Genomic DNA, 18,000 nt, shown 5'->3' with positions numbered 1-18,000 from the left:
ATATGCCCCTGTGGATCCACAAGTCACGTTACTCTGCTCCTTTTCTTAAGCTGGGTCTGAGATGGTTTTTCTGGGCTGAGAGGTGGGTTTCAAAGTGACCGAGAATATCCCCTCCCTCACCAAAACCCCACTCTCTTAATGCTGCTCTGTCAGGTTAGAATGTGCTCTGGTAAGCTAGTTCATACAAAGATATGAGTTCATTCCTTCAACAAATATTTAGGGAGAACCTACCAAGGAAGATACGGTCTCTGACCTTATGGAGTTTTCCAACTGGGAGGAAATTTGGTAAGAACGGGAAAGGGAGCAAACATCCCCTCTGGTCCCTCCCTTTCATCCCCACTGTGTGCATCACTGCCCTACAGTATTGACCCATAAGTAGGAATTGAGTTCAATTTTCCTTTCAGCCCTTAAATACAGCAATTTCACCTTGAGATCCAATTAAAAGATTCTTGAAAAGTTTTCTGGATTTTTTAAAAAATAAGATGGACTGCAATGAAGCAGCAATTCTAGAGCTTCAGCAAAGGCAGGACAAGAAAAGGTAGGTGGACAAAGGGGAAAGGCCAGGAGAGGGATAAATTAGGAATTTGGGATTAATAGATACACACTACTATATAGATATATAGATATAATAGATAAACAACAAGGACCTACTGTATAGCACAGGGAACTATATTTAATATCTTGTAATAACCTATAATGGGAAAGAATCTGAAAAATATATATACACACACACATATATGTATAACTGAATCACTATTGTATACCTGAAACATTGTAAATCAACTATACTTCAATTTAAAAAAAAGAGGTAGGTGAAAAGAATTAAACTTAAATTTTTTTAAAGATGTCTTCTTAACAGAGTACACACAGTACTTTATTTTCATTGAAACGTAGCCAGTGTTTGCTCTAGTATTAAATATTTTAATCCTAATAATTGAGAGTTCCTTCTGTGCTGGGCCCTGTGTGAAGCACTTTTCAAACATCTTATGATTCTCACATGAACCTTATAAAATAAGTATTTTTAAACCCCTATTTTGTAAATGAAAAAACTGAGGATTACAGGTCAGAGATGATAAGGACGGAGTGGAAATTCAGACCCAAATCCAGCTTCAAACTGTATTCAAACCATCACATTCACATCTGAAAGTCTAAATGTCAAATTATTAAAATGAAAACTTTCAAAAGAGGGAGGGCTGAGCTCTATGAGATCAAGAAGAGACACAAATCCCTATGAATAAAGTGAAGAGCAAGGTGAGGACAAAGCCATGTTAGGAGATTAGGATTCTCTCAGTATTTTTTTTTTTTTTTTTTTTTTGCGGTACGCGGGCCTCTCACTGTTGTGGCCTCTCCCGTTGCAGAGCACAGGCTCCGGACGCGCAGGCTCAGCGGCCATGGCTCACGGGCCCAGTCGCTCCGTGGCATGTGGGATCTTCCCAGACCGGGGCACCAACCCACGTCCCCTGCATCGGCAGGCAGACTCTCAACCACTGCGCCACCAGGGAAGCCCCCCTCTCAGTATTTTTAAAGATAAGATAATACAGGAGCTCTGACAGCCACAACAGAATTTATTACCCAGAAAAATGGATTTTTCTCCTCATGAAGTCCCTAAATACTCCTAAGAATTGACAACTTCTTAAACACCAAAATGGAAACAAATTAATGAAAGAAACAAGAAAGGGTTCCACAAAATTGTTCTGGAGAAAAGAGGAACACTGATTAAACTGGGGAAGGGAGAAAGAGAAGAAGAGTGAATTGTGGCTGCATAAAGCCCCAGGGGTCACATCAGTCAAACATCCCATTATAAGGGGCAGGAGAAGGCAGGGAGGAGAAGTGTAGACTGCTTAGAAAGTCAGTACTGGGCTGAAAAGAAATTCTGCACATCATGCATCAGCCCCGCAGCCCTAGTTGCCCAGAGCGCTTCTCTCCACAGCTCTACGGTTTACATTTAATAAACCTCAGGCTGGCAGCTCTTACAATGGAATGCCCTGAGCTGAAGAAAACCTATGAAATGAAAAAAGAAATGGCAATGTACACCTTTGATGGCTTTGAGCTTGGATCCAGAAGCTTAGAGTCCTGTGAAGTAGCTGAGGGGAATCCGAGTGGTCTTAGCCAACTTTTGAGTATCTAGAGGTTGAGAAATGACAGTTGACCAAGACTGTCCTGTTTCTCCTGTTATATGTGTCTGTTTCATTGCTAAAACCCTGGGGGTCTTCTGCTCATGTGTGCTGCAGTTAAGTATTCATTTTTGCTCTAAATTGTCCCATGAAGGCCCATGATCAATTAAACTCCAGGTAGCCCCTCACTGGTTCTTCATGTGCTGGGGTGATAGGTAAGTGTTGAGGAATCTAGTGAAAGAGTTTCCACCCAAGGATCTGAGTTTGCCCTCAAGACTAGATGAGTTTAATGAGATTTTGGCCCACCTATTTCATTTTTCTTAAATTGTAAAGGCGACTTATACTTTTCCAATGAACAGATATGGGAACTGGACTACAGTTTGTTTTTTTAAAGACTCTTTACATTTCCTTAGAGACTTCTGGGTATACTGACTTTTAGAAACTCAACATTCTGAGAAAAACCTTCTAGGATCCGAGCTCTAAGTGATACACCAAGTGTGAAATCACTTTAAGGCTGCTTTAATGGCTTTTTAATGAGCAATGGGCACAGTCACAGCAGCACTGCATTAAAGATTTGGTTCTGAGGTTTAGCATCAAATGCTTCACTTAAGAGATGTAACCTACTAATGAATTCAAATTGACCCAAATAAGGATTGGCACACTTGAAAGCTGTCTGAAACATAACAATCAACAAGTCAAGGCAGAACATCCAATCAGAAGAGAAAAGCTGAGGTCTGCACACCTTGTCTCATGTAAACTCATAATTAACGTTCTGTACAAGGAAGGAAACTATTAACAAAATCCAATTATGACATCTAATTAAGAGAGGCTGCCAACACCTGGCAGGGGGAAACATTAGCTGTCTGAATAGAATATTATTTGGTAATACTGAGCTTTGTAAAATGTAAGCTAATACATGTGGGAGATATTAAGTGCATGTCCCTAATTAGAGCATGGAACTTGAACTACTGTAAAACAATAAAATAAAATCTGAGAATGTGGCAGGCAAAGAGAATACCCCCAGCCTCTACCCCGGTCCCAGCTCTCATCCCTTCATGCCTGGATTAAAGCACCTGCTTCCTTCCCCCTAGGTCTCTGATCCAGGCCAATCTGAGACATGTCTGTGCTTTTTTTCTTCTTTAATTTAACTTTTATTGGAGTCTAGTTGATTTACAATGCTGTGTTAGTTTCAGGTGTACAGCAAAGTCAATCAGTTGTACATATACATATATCCACTCTTTTTTAAGATTCTTTTCCCATATAGGCCATTATAGAGTATTGAGTAGAGTTCCCTGTGCTATATAGTAGGTTCTTATTAGTTATCTGTTTTTTATATAGTAGTGTGTATATGTCAGTCCCAATCTCCCAATTTATCCCCCCCTCCGCCACCAGGCTGTCTTGAAATCTCTTCTATTCCACGTCCACCCTCACTCTACCGTTGATCTCAACCAGTCTGATGGTTTTAAATACTAACTAAAGGTGACTGCCTCCAATTTATATCTCTGACTCAGAGCACTTCTCTGAGCTGCCTGCATATACTTGGATGTGTGTCTCCACTTGGATGCCCAATAAGCCTCTCAAACTTAGCATGTCTAAAACTGACATTCTGACCTTCCCCCACAGTCCTGTTCCATTGGTGATCTTCCTCACCCCAGTGGATGTGAACCATACCTTTCAAGTTGCCCCTCCTTCGAGATTTATCTGAAGTCCCATCTCCTCTCTCAGTGTTTGTCAATATTCTAACATATTGTTCTGTTTCTTTGACTCAGTGGTCATGGAGATAATGTTGAATCTTACTTCAGATATTCATTTTTGCCTCTCCAATTACACTGTAAGCTCCTAAAAGCCTGTACCACCTTAATGATGTCTGAGAATCTCTCACAGTGCCTCACGTGTTGACGGACACATGGTACTTATTCAACATACAATTGTTGATTCAGTAATATGGGGGGGGGCCCTCTAAATCCTTTTTGAGATTGTGTATGGCAACAACTTCCAGACTTTTTAATGAGGAACTCTTTTTAAGTAAAAAAAAAAAAAAAGATAACCGATAAGGAGTGATTTCTAAGAATACTGCTTAATGAAAAAATGCAAGTTGGAAAATAATACATAGAATGGGGTCCTATTTGTCCAAAAAAATAAAGATGGACATATTAAAATGTTTAAAAAGTTTCTGGAAGGATACACAGTCCTGTGAATGGTAGTTACCTTTACAACAGGGACAGGAAGGACTTATACTTTGTACTCTTCACTCTGCTGAACTATCTGCATAATTTTGACCTTGCACCGCAACTCAAATTATCAATTGTTTAAAAAATTCACGGACTGCCTCTCCCACCACATGACAACAGTCATACTTTGGATCTACTGTTTCTGGTAAGAAGTTACTATTTGGGTTGGCCACAAAGTTCGTTCAGGTTTTTCTGTAAGATGTCATGGAAAAACCTGAATGAACCTTTTGGCCAACCCGATATTAACCCGGTAATGGTTTTAAATGAATTTGCATTTCACAATCACCATGGCATCTTTAAGTAATCGAAAAATTAAGGTAAACCTATTATTCAATCTAAGGAGAATGCTGGGTAGATCTACAGTCTCTGAGGGGTCTCTTGAGGGGAGCCATAGGTCTACAGAATTTTAAGGAGTTTGTCAGTAAGTCATTGTGTTCCATTTCCAGGAGACTTTATAGAACCTTTCATGTACTTAGTACTCAAAAATGTGTGGATGTTCAATCTTGGAAAAGGCAGTGGCAGAAATGAGAACAGTGGTTAAGGGCCCTTCACAACTTTTCAACAATCGGCCCTTCAGAATGGAATCTTGTCCCTACCGCCAGCACCGTGAGTCACCACAGCCCTCCAGGAGGGACCCGTGCCACGACCACGTGACCACTAAGGTCAGAGGAAAACTCACATAAATAGAATCTTTTTTTGCTTTCCCAGGGAAAGAAGGGCAATTAGAAAAGGTAAACACCACATCTCTGGCATAATCTATAGCACCAGATGTTTTATTTCATAACCAACCATGAAACAAACTACATTAACTATAAGCTACCCAGACTCTATAAAGCTAAGAGGCTGGTTTATGGGAAGAGCTCTAGAGCTCTGGTGACAGATATGCTTGGATTCAAAGTTTGCTACTTTCTTAGACAAATCAATCTTTCTACATTCCAGTTTCTTGCGTGTGTGGCATGCAGCTCTTTCTTACCTTCAGAGAATGTGGTGATGATTAAATGAAATAACATACAAAGTTTTGGCTGCTCTACAAATGGTCACTATTAGAGTTTAAAAAATTAAGAAGCCATTATGCCCACCCCCCCCACCCCAAATTGCCAAACATTCAAAATTCATCAAAGGTCGTTAGTAACTTCCGTGAGTTAGTACGGACCTGTTTACAAACAACTTTCTCAGTTACTGAGATCATGAACTATTAGGAGCCTACTCTTCCCTCCCTCTTAGAAACTGGTCATTTTCTGAGGCTTTTTCTTTTTCATAATCAAGTTTTGGGAGGAAGAAAATCCTGGTAAATTCATATACCTGGCTTAGCAACCAGTTACTACTCTACTGATGGCTTCTGGTGGAAGATACCCTCGTGGCGGTTGCAGTGAACTTGCATATGAAACAGTGCTGTGGTGCACGTAATTTGGGTGTTCTGAACACCACCGTTCAGTAGTCAAACAGCATCCTTTGAGGAGATGCTGACCATCAATTACTCAGGGGTGAAGTGCAAGGACAGGTGCCACTGAGGTCCCTGGATACCTAAGAACCCAGTCTTCCCAAGAACTCAGTCCTCCCATTAGCCACACTGGAACCTGCTCCGAAGGACTCTGTTTGCTGACTTTACCAGGAAAAGTGCTCAGCATCAATCTTACTCCCCTTCAAGTGCTTTGACCAAGTCATGAAATCATTAATTTTTCAGAGCTGGATGCACTCTGGGCCCTAATTCGGTCAGTGGTTATTGGACTGTTGGGTTCCAAGAAACCCTTGGGTTCAGAGGCAACACTTCAGGATTGAGAGGGAACCTAGAGGACAAAGCTCCAGCCCACTTCCACCCACTACTTGTACAGCTCCATTTCTTTGCTTTATACATTCAAGCACCATGCAGAATTTCATTTGAAAATAGGGTTCTTCTGATAAGGAGAGTTAAAATCATGGGCACAGTTATAGCTGAAGAAGCTGCACCCAAAGAGATCATATGACTTTACTAATGTGACAAGAGGTCTGATTTCTGGTCTGGTGCAATAGGCATGTCTCAAGCTTCCCTTGTTATGTGTATTTCTTGTAGTCAAAGATGTCCCAGTCAACTAGAAGAGTAGACACATGGGCATATGTGTATTAATCACCCCCATGTGTACACACACAGGGGTAGTAAAATTAAGCAAGTGATTTTTTTTTTCTGATTCTGATTCTTACGTGAACCACATAACCAATTTTCTGATGGGTAGAAGCATAATTTACACATTAGTGTTCAGTTCTTCCTTGAGCCAATTTTGAGCAAAGGGCTTTTCCCCCTTACACGTGCTGTGTAAGTTTGCACAGCAATAAAGATGGGCCCATGTCTTTCAAGCTGAGCTACTATTTGCTTAAAACTCAAGATAATCTAGCTTTCTAAGAACGAACCTCTTCTATCTTGTTTAAAACTTTGTCTGATCTACGCAAGAGGGAGGAGATATGGGGATATATGTATATATATAGCTGATTTACTTTGTTATAAAGCAGAAACTAACACACCACTGTAAAGCAATTATACTCCAATAAAGATGTTAAAAAAAAAACAAATTTAGCCTGATCTAATAAATTCAAACAGCCTCTTTGAATAAGGCTAAGTCTCTGCCAAAGGAAAAGCTCAGTCTCTGAGATTTCTCAGTCCTCTGGATCCAACCAAGACCCTTCTCTAAAAATGTCATCAAGCTGGGTAAGGAGAGAAAAAGCAGCTTACAGGACCTCATGGTGAAGGGGAGGAGCCGAGGTCCCAAGGCACAATGCTCTGGTTTCCATGGTGATGCCTGCTGAACACACAGTTGCTGCTACTTGGCTGACATTCATGGTTGAAGCCATCCTCTAACTCTTGCTGGATGCAGACCACTAATTCTCTGCCATATCCTCCTTCCAGCTTGCTGACTCAGTGATCCACCCCCATCCTCTGTTCCAGCATCACCTCATACGCAGCTGGCCCCATAGAAGGTCCACTGGTCCTTGACCCAGCCTCCAAACCCTTGGGTGCTCAGAGGGTCCCAGGAAAGCTAAGCCCCAGCAACTCTGTCCGCTCAAAGTTGTCCTTCCTTAGCTAGTTCTCCTCTCCCTCCAGATCCCCTTCCAGCAGAGCTAGGTCACACATCTACTTTACTCTGCCATCTCTGCTTCTCTCTTTTCCTTCCTACAATCCTCTGAGGCCTACACGAGGCAGCCTTTCTCCTACATTATATCCTCCTCAGCTACTTTTGCCTTCATGGAAAACTATCTCTTCTATACTCTACAGAGAGTACTCTATGATATGAGTCAACCTCAGCCAATTTAGACAAATATATAACCAGAAGAGCAAAACAGAAAAGCACTTTAATGACTTTTAAAATAAATTCCCATTGCAAGTATTTCTTACACTCCTTTCCCCTTCTGCATTCCAGATGAAGATCTTTGACAAAAATAATGATGGCCGGTTGGATCTTAATGACTTGGCAAGGTGAGTAGTGTGAAAATGGTGTCATAGATTCAGAAACATGTTCCTAGGGGTTTGCTGACACCATACACTTCTTTTTGAAAGGCAGAGATCAAGTCTCACCTGAAGTCTTAAAGAATAGGTGAATCTTTAGGGGTAACAGATATCTTTGTGAAGATCATAAAAGCACTTCTCCCCAGAAAAGCACAATGCACAACATTTTCAAAATATTTTATAAATGGGCCAGCCCTGCCCTCAAAGGCCAGACATTCACGGTCCTACATTAAGTGTCCCACAACAAAAAAAAGTCCTGAATCCCATTCAATGGTTCTGAGAATACTGAATCGTTAGTTCAGGACAGATAACAACAGAATCAGACTCACAGCTGCACCCTGTGGTCTCTGAGTGTTGCTGTATCCTCCGTGGGGCGCCAAGTGTCTGCAGGTTAGAAGTGGAAGAGGGGAGGATGACAGCAGAAGAGGTCCAGTATCTGCAAAAGTGCTCTCTGTGAGGCTGGTATTGTGGTGACACATGATGATGTCAGCATGTTTCTGTCAAGTCTAGCCGAACACAAAACAACCTCTGATTGTCCACAAAAAGGTAAAAAGAGATTCTGAGCAGATAGAGAGTTGAAATCATTGGATCAAGAATACATGGATAAGGGAGGAACACTCCCAAACTCATTCTACGAGGCCACCATCAATCTGATACCAAAACCAGACAAAGATGTCACAAAGAAAGAAAACTACAGACCAATATCATTGATGAACATACATGCAAAAATCCTCAACAAAATACTAGTAAACAGAATCCAACAGCACATTAAAAGGATCATACACCAGGATCAAGTGGGGTTTATTCCAGGAATGCAAGGATTCTTCAATATATGCAAATCAATCAACGTGATAAACCATGTTAACAAATTGAAGGAGAGAAACCATATGATCATCTCAATAGATGCAGAGAAAGCTTTCAGCAAAATTCAACACCCATTTATGATAAAAACCCTCCAGAGAGTAGGCATACAGGGAACTTTCCTCAACATAATAAAGGCCATATATGACAAACCCACAGCCAACATCGTCCTCAATGGTGAAAAAATGAAACCATTTCCACTAAGATCAGGAACAAGACAAGGTTGTCCACTCTCACCACTGTTATTCAACATAGTTTTGGAAGTTTTAGCCATAGCAATCACAGAAGAAAAAGAAACAAAAGGAATCCAAATTGGAAAATAAGAAGTAAAGCTGTCACTGTTTGCAGATGACAGGATACTATACATAGAGAATCCTAAAGATGCCACCAGAAAACTACTAGACCTAATCAATGAATTTGGTAAAGTTGCAGGATACAAAATTAATGCACAGAAATCTCTTGCATTCCTATATACTAATGATGAAAAATCTGAAAGAGAAATTAAGGAAACATTCCCATTTACCACTGCAACAAAAAGAGTAAAATACCTAGGAATAAACCTACCTAGGGAGACAAAAGACCTGTATGCAGAAAACTATAAGACACTAATGAAAGAAATTAAAGATGATACAAACAGATGGAGAAATATACCATGTTCTTGGATTGGAAGAATCAATATTGTGAAAATGACTATATTACCCAAAGCAATCTACAGATTCAATGCAATCCCTATCAAATTACCAATGGCATTTTTTACAGAATAAAACAAAAAATCTTAAAATTTGTATGGAGACACAAAAGACCCTGAATAGCCAAAGTGGTCTTGAGGGAAAAAAACGGAGCTGGAGGAATCAGACTCCCTGACTTCAGACTATACTACAAAGCTACAGTAATCAAGACAATATAGTACTGGCACAAAAACAGAAATATAGATCAATGGATCAGGATAGAAAGCCCAGAGATAAACCCATGCACCGATGGTCAACTAATCTATGACAAAGGAGGCAGGGATACAAGGGAGAGAAGACAGTCTCTTCAATAAGTGGTGCTGGGAAAACTGGACAGCTACATATAAAAGAATGAAATTAGAACACTTCCTAACACCATACACAAAAATAAACTCAAAATGGATTAAAGACCTAAATGTAAGGCCAGACACCATTAAACTCTTAGAGGAAAACATAGGCATAACACTCTATGACATAAATCACAGTGAGATCCTTTTTGACCCACCTCCTAGAGAAATGGAAATAAAATCAAAAATAAACAAATGGGACCTAATGAAACTTAAAAGCTTTTGCACAGCAAAGGAAACCATAAACAAGACCAAAAGACAACCCTCAGAATGGGAGAAATATTTGCAAATGAAGCAATGACAAAGGATTAATCTCCAAAATATACAAGCAACTCATGCAGCTCGATACCAAAAAAACAAACAACCCAATCCAAAAATGGGTAGAAGACCTGAATAGACATTTCTCCAAAGAAGATATAGATTGCCAACAAACACATGAAAGAATGCTCAACATCATTAATCATTAGAGAAATGCAAATCAAAACTACAATGAGGTATCACCTCACACCGGTCAGAATGGCCATCATCAAAACATCTACAAACAATAAATGCTGGAGAGGGTGTGGAGAGAAGGGAACCCTCTTGCACTGTTGGTGGGAATGTAAATTGATACAGCCACTATGGAGAACAGTATGGAGTCCTTAAAAAACTAAAAATAGAACTACCATATGACCCAGCAATCCCGCTACTGGGCATATACCCTGAGAAAACCATAATTCAAAAAGAGTCATGTACCAAACTGTTCACTGCAGCTCTATGTACAATAGCCAGGAAATGGAAGTAACCTACGTGTCCATCGACAGATGAATGGATAAAGAAGATGTGGCACATATATACAATGGAATATTACTCAGCCATAAAAAGGAACGAAACTGAGTTATTTGTAGTGAGGTGGATGGACCTAGAGAGCATCATACAGAGTGAAGTAAGCCAGAAAGAGAAAAGTAAATACCATATGCTAACACATATATAGGGAATCTAAAAAAAAAAAAAAAAAAAAGGTTCTGAAGAACCTAGGGGTAGGACAGGAATAAAAACGCAGACGTAGAGAATGGACTTGAGGACACGGGAAGGGGGAAGGGTAAGCTGGGATGAAGTGAGAGAGTGGCATGGACTTATATATACTACCAAATGTGTGAGAAGCAGTCACATAGCACAGGGAGATCAGCTCGGTGCTTTGTGACCACCTAGAGGGGTGTGATAGGGAGGGTGGGAGGGAGGGAGATGCAAGAGGGAAGAGATATGGGGACATATGTGTATGTATAACTGATTCACTTTGTTATAAAGCAGAAACTGACACACCATTGTAAAGCAATTATACTCTAATAAAGATGTTAAAAAAAAAAGAATACATGGATAGAACCCTTAGAGGGAGCAACTATAATACCAGGTTCCTCAGGGTCAGGCTGGATGGCAATTGTACACTGGACAGTGAAGCAGAGCACGAGTCATGGCCATTCTATCCCTGTGATAAACAAAAAGCTCCCCTGCAGATTTACAAACACCCTCTACTATAGTCCTGCCTAGCTGGTAGGGACTATGCCTTAATCTCCTGAATAGCTTCTCACGCAGTGGAGTGTTATGTACATGGGAGGATTCAGTGAATAGTTCTGGACTGAAGAAAGGGTTAAGTGGCATTGAGCAGAGATGCAAAGCAATAAGACAGTTACTACATTATTTTAAAACCAATTTGCTATGGAATTTGAAAATGACAATTGGGGTAAGTAAAACAAAGATGTTCATGTCCTAATTCCCAGGACCAGTGAATATTTTATGTTATATGGCAAAGGTAACTAAAGTTGCAGATAGAATTAAGGTTGCTAATTAAAAACCTTAAAATAAAGAGATCATTCTGGAGTACCTGGGTAGGTGCAGTGTGATGACAAGGGTCCCTTAAACATGGAAGGAGGAGGCAGAAGATCAGAATCACAGAGAAATTTGAAGATGTTATATTGCTGGCTTTGAAGCAGAGGAAGGGGCCATAAGCCAAAGAATGCAGGCAGCTTCTAGAAGCTGAAAAGGGCAGGAAAACAGATTCCCCCTAGAGCCTCCATAAGGAATACAGCCCTGTCAACACCTTGAAACACCAGTGAAATCCATTTCAGACTTCTGAGTTCCAGTACTATATTAATTTGTGTTGTTTTAAGCCACTAAGTTTGTGGTAATTTGTTATAGCAGCAATAAGAAACTAATTCAATGACAAAAAGGTCTTAAAACATTACACATGGGAATCTTCTTTCTCTGCCCCCAGTAGTGAAATGTAGCCCGATTACTCCTAGACAATCACCTCTAGAGTATATGTCCTCTGACTGGCAACATACTTTAGACAGCTTGGTACCAGCAAAGAGATGAGGACAGTATTCCTTGCAGGGTCTCAGGGTATTCTACCCTCTATTTGGCTCAACTTAATTCTCTCTACCCTGGGCATGCAAAGGAGTAAAACTTTCCAAATTGTTGTATGATATTTTTTTCTGCCTTTCTCTCTATATACCCATGATTATAAAGTCGACACAAATCCAATGCTTCAGTCTTTTGAAACTGATTCTATTCCACTGAAGTATAATTGTAGTTATGCAGGAAAGAGAAATACATAATTTTTTATTGAGTATAATTTATATACTATGTAATTTACCCTTTTAAAAAGTATAGATATGGCTATTCTGAATCCCTTGCATTTCCACATTAATTGCAGATCATCAATTATCAGATTACCAATTTCTGCAAAAACAGGCAACTGGGATTTTTATAGGAATTGTGTTGGATCTGTAGATACATTTGAGGAGCACTGCCATCTTAAAAATATTAAGTCTTCTAACTCATGATCACTGGATGTCCTTAATATTATTATTTAATTCTTCTTTTTCTTCAACATCGTTTTATAGTTTTCAGTCTATAAGTCTTAGGTCTCTTTTGCTATATTTATTCCTAAGTATTTTATTCTTTTTGATACTGTTGTGAATGGAATGGTATTCTTTTTTTTTTTTTTTTTTTTTCGGTACGCGGGCCCCTCACTGTTGTGGCCTCTCCCGTTGCGGAGCACAGGCTCAGCGGCCATGGCTCACGGGATCAGCCGCTCCGCGGCATGTGGGATCTTCCCACACCTGGGCACGAACCCGCCGCGCCCCCTGCAGCGGCAGGCGGACTCTCAACCACTGCGCCACCAGGGAAGCCCTGGAATGGTTTTCCTAATTTCTTTTTTGGATTGGCCATTACTAGTATATCGAAATGCAACTGAATTTTGCATATTGATCGTGTACCTGCAACCTTGCTGGAATTTTTAGATGTCTCTCTATGGTGACTACTAATCCTTGTGAAAGTCCTTCCCGTCTTTTTGTTTTTATATTGTACAAATTCCTATTTTTTAAGCACATACCCTATTCTGCAGAATAACCTGGAAGTTGCCTGCCCTTTTCCTCACACCAGAGTTATAAATCTACTTGTAATTGAGAGGTGATAGATATCATGTGGATAACGTTTTTTGAATTTTTTTCCCCCCATTTAGGATTCTGGCTCTTCAGGAAAACTTCCTTCTCCAATTTAAAATGGATGTAAGTGGTGGCATTTCTCTAGATGGATTTGTATCATTCATGTTGCTCTACAGATTTGAGAGGGAGGGAAGAAAGGTATCTAACTGTATTGCCTTTAATTTATCTAGAGACTGATAAGGCTCAGTGTCAGAATTAAGGGATGAGGAACTGTTGACTCAAAGTTTATAAAAGTTGTCTAAGACCGTGGAAGAATTGTACAAGTTTCACACTGCTGATTGACATGATGCTTTCTCCATATACAGGCTTGTTCCACTGAAGAAAGAAAGAGGGACTTTGAGAAAATCTTTGCTCACTATGATGTCGTAAGTGTGCCTTTTCAATATATTGTGCTGGCCATCTTTAGGTAGGAAGCTTTTTTAGCCCTTATGTGGGGTCATCCTACTTACAGACCCTAAACTTATATAACGAACAGCAATCGCACGTGTGTGTTGCTATGTCAAGGTACCCAGCTTCTCTATGAAACTTCTGAGAACTAAGTAAAAACAGACATAGGAGTAGTACTTATGGTGGAGAAGAGAATAAAATAACATTATTATTATTATTTTTGCGGTACGCGGGCCTCTCCCTGTTGTGGCCTCTCCCGTTGCGGAGCACAGGCTCCGGACGCGCAGGTTCAGCGGCCATGGCTCACGGGCCCAGCCACTCCGCGGCATGTGGGATCTTCCAGGACCGGGGCACGAACCCGTGTCTCCTGCATCGGCAGGCAGACTCTCAACCACTGTGCCACCAGGGAAGCCCTATTATTATTTTTTTGCTCTTTGTAACCAAGCTAAAAGAAAGTTTCTCCTTCTTGGTCTCTATCTATCATAGTATGCTCAAACACAAAAGCAAACAGTCAAATAAAAAAAACACAACCAACCTAAAGAAATAGGGGGAAAGTCAGACATATTTGTCACAAAATCTATTTCTCTTATAAGACTATTATTTGGTCCTTCTTTAGAGGGGAGAAAATAATAATCCTAAAGAAGGAAGTATGGCAAAGAGGTTGAATTTCTTCAGGACAAGGTGGGATAATGCACGGAGCAAGGAAAAAAAGAAAGTTGAGAAAGGTCATAAGAGATCCTGAAACTAATCAGACTGGATATCTGTGTGTCATATTCTGAGCAGAAAAGAAAATCACCTGGAAGAGGCAGTCTAGCAAACTGTTTAAGTATATAGGACGCTGTGACCAATTACCTGGGTTTGAATCACGGCTCATGAGCTGTGTGACCTTGGGCAAATTTCTTAACCTCCCTGTGCCTCATTTTCCTTATCTATAAAATTAGGGTGATGGCGATAATGATAATACCTACCTCATGGGCTTGTTATATGAGAATTAAATGAATTCATGTTCGTAAGCTTTTCGAGGAGTTCCTGGCATATGGCAAGTACTGTATTAGTGTCTGGTAAATACACGAAGGGGATGAGTTTTTATAATATGTTAAAGGTTCAGGATTAGAAAAACTTGAGGAGAATGGATGACTTATCATTAACTGGAACTTTAGAGAAGAAACTGAAATATGTTAATATGTATTGTATTTTATAGGCATTTTTATAAAATGGGTAGAAAAAATAAAAGATTTTATGCATGAACCATATAGTAATTCTAATATGCTCACTCAATCTAGTCTCTCTTGAATTTAAAATGTGTTTTGATACTCATTAAATCATTGCTAAATCATAAAGCAAAATTTAAAAATGTCAATCTAGCCTTCAAAGGATCAGTGGATGTTCAATTAGCACTAGTCTGAACTGAGTCCTAGTATTTGGGAAGCAAATAAAGTCGGTACGTGTCATAGTAATGCTATTTGTAAGAGCCAAGGAACTCAAAACTACTGCTTCCCATTTGGTTAAATGGAGGGAGTTATTTACAGGGCATGCTTCTGATTTATGTGGTGCATTCACATCCTGCACAGAGACCGTAAGTTGGAACATGCCGTTTCCAAACTTGTTTGCAGTCACAAAAGATTTGGTCTATTTGTATAATTTATTCTTTAAGCTTTCTGACTTAAGAAAACGATATTTGGTTGATTGGATCTTTTATTTTTCAGAGTAAAACTGGAGCCCTAGAAGGCCCGGAAGTGGATGGGTTTGTCAAAGACATGATGGAGCTTGTCCAGGTAACTTCACAAGGCTGTGTAGATCAGCCCCATCATGGACTGGGGTTGCCGTTTTGACTCCACTGTTTATTTTGGGGAATCAGTAGGGCCAAAGATTAATGCTGGAGAAAATCTAGGGATGTAGTCTGTTTAACAAACTTTGAGCTTTCAAACTTTGAAGCCCCAAAAATCTCTCTTCTAAGATCATTTGTAGTTTCAATTAAGTGAAGCCCCCATAGAAGCTTCTTGTTACCATCATTTGAATGTCATCTATTTTATCAAAGGAGCACAGTGCCACTATGTATCTTACTGCTTTATTTTTTGATTACAGAAAGTCCTTCTCCTGTGGACTTGGTTATTAGAATAACTAAAACTTAATTTCATGTAATAAATCCCATACTTGGGATTCTCTCTCTCTCTCTCTTTTTTTTTTTTTTAACACCAAGGGGCTGCTCTAACACCTAGCCTAAGATGGCTGTTTTGCCTAGCAAGGCAGTGATTGGGACTGATGATATTTAGATCATATCTACATCACAGAGCTGTTTCACGTAGGGTAAACAATGTTTAAAAAAGCAATCTCCTTTGAGATCCTGATGAATTGTACTGACTGGCTGCACGATCCAGTTAAACAGATACCTTCCAACTCCTGTGTGGGTGTTTTTCTATGAGACTGTATAGACACTGAATTTCATAGTCTCATATCCTTAGGGATTTCTTTTGAGGTTTGTATAGGACATAATCGTCATTTCCTGATTGGCCCAGATGGCAATAAATTTGAGTAGCAACAATTAGTAACGGTTTTTGGAGTCTCAGACCTTTTTGAAAAATCTGATTAAAACTATGGAGTTTTGGGGAGGGAGGGAGACGCAAGAGGGAAGAGATATGGGAACATATGTATATGTATAACTGATTCACTTTGTTATAAAGCAGAAACTAACACACCATTGTAAAGCAATTATACTCTAATAAAGATGTTAAAAAAAAAAAACTATGGAGTTTTGCCATGGAAAAATGCCCAGATACCGATTTTTGCGTAAATCTCCAGGAAGTTTACATACTGCAGTTAAGCAGGCATGGATGAGATGTCTCTTATCAGGATGCCTAACTCTCATTAGTCCCATCCCAACTGGCCCCTTGCCACTTCTTTGTCTCCTTCACGTGGTGCTCCTGTTGGAGATTTCACCAACATTTGCACAGTCAGAATAGTTGCTGGGTGTTGGTGTGATATTGCCTTTCACACTGCTTGCTAAATTAAAATCCCATTTCACTCATTACCTATTTAATGCCAGAATGACTTCTACAATAGAAAGTGAGCAATTATCTATGGGACATTAAAGGTGCACAGCAGAAGGCCTTGCCTAACTGAAGTTTTAATTTGCTTTTGATAGAATAAATGGGATGGGGAACCTGTTTTCCAGAGCTGTGTGGCCTCCTCTCTCTGCTGTGGAGCCAGGGCCCCTGATTGCCTGAGTGTAGAGCCCAGAGGCTTCAGATCCTTTCAATTATCTTTCAACTGTCTCTGGGTTTGGCAATGGCTTCCAAAGGTTAATGGGAGATGATGGAAGTAAAACCTAAACGAGCAACGGAGCAGAGAAGACATTTTTCTAGAGAAAATTAAAGGGAAAAATTCATGACCATCTAAAAACCTGAGCTGGAGGCAGAAATCCGCCTCACTCTTTGATGGACTTATATCACCTCTATGGGAAATCAGAGGATCCCCACCATTTTTGTCCTTGTCCCTCTATTTCTGTGGGGCTACTGGGGCAACAAAAAAGCACTTCTCCATGTCAGTACCAGACAATTTGAGACAGCTGGTTTCTAAGGATTGGGTCAGACTGTGGTCAGGAATACAAAAGCAGTTTATAGGAGGCTGATCTGTTGAGCTAAAAAGTATGTACACAGTAATTAGTTACTAATGTTCTCCCCTGAAGCCAGATGATGGAGGGTGCCTATCTTTATTGGATCTTTCTAGTCTTCCAGGTTGCTTTAATATATATTCACATACAATTTGAAAGATGTAGTGAAGTATGACCACTGGGTCATTGAGACCCTGACATTGAGACCACTGAGGATCTGACATTTCTCAGCTTCATAAAGTACAGCCATCTCCTGTGACTTATTTCTTTATTTTCATCTTATAAGAAAGGGCCACAGGACAATTAAACTAGTATCTGGGATTTATTTTAAAAGCAACTATCAGAGCATGCCATGGGGTCAGCAGGGAGCTGGTTCAGTTTCTAAACATACAGTCCTGGTCAGGATCCCCTATGTTTGCAATAATAACCCTGAAGTAAGCTTATTTTATAGCCTTTTAATTCTTGTACAGTCATATATGATGCATATGTTGAATTTCTGTTAACAAAATTATTTGGTTACCAGAACACCCACCCTTTTCTTTAACCTCTGGAAAATGCTACCCAAGGCTGTCCTCCAACAGTGTGATCAGATAGCAAGTCCCTAAGGGAGCAGACACCATAATTTCTACACAAGAGTCTCTGAAAGCCTGTAGCTCACTTAGCACAGCAAGAAAATCAACACAAGAATCTACAACCTAAACTAGAAAGTGGGAAGGCAAGACATCGAAGATTCCAAGCACCCACCAAGGAGAAGTAGCAATG

General features: G+C 40.0%; 2 protein-coding genes across 2 annotated transcripts in view; one reads left to right on the top strand and one right to left on the bottom strand.

Moving 5' to 3' along the window:
- The window catches only part of SLC17A1 (solute carrier family 17 member 1), a 226,120-nt gene that overhangs the window by 34,897 nt on the left and 173,223 nt on the right, over positions 1-18,000 (bottom strand). The gene's annotated exons all lie outside the window — the stretch shown is intronic.
- SCGN (secretagogin, EF-hand calcium binding protein) overlaps positions 1-18,000 on the top strand; it is a 38,175-nt gene that overhangs the window by 17,059 nt on the left and 3,116 nt on the right. Inside the window, exons 7-10 of the mRNA XM_004273511.3 lie at positions 7,735-7,790; positions 13,259-13,304; positions 13,547-13,606; positions 15,335-15,403. Of these exons, the coding sequence (XP_004273559.1) occupies positions 7,735-7,790; positions 13,259-13,304; positions 13,547-13,606; positions 15,335-15,403 (231 nt within the window). The remainder of the gene's footprint in view (positions 1-7,734; positions 7,791-13,258; positions 13,305-13,546; positions 13,607-15,334; positions 15,404-18,000) is intronic.

Source organism: Orcinus orca, chromosome 10 (assembly GCF_937001465.1).
Source record: "Orcinus orca chromosome 10, mOrcOrc1.1, whole genome shotgun sequence".
NCBI lineage: Eukaryota > Metazoa > Chordata > Mammalia > Artiodactyla > Delphinidae > Orcinus > Orcinus orca.
This window is presented reverse-complemented; position numbering and strand designations above follow the sequence as displayed.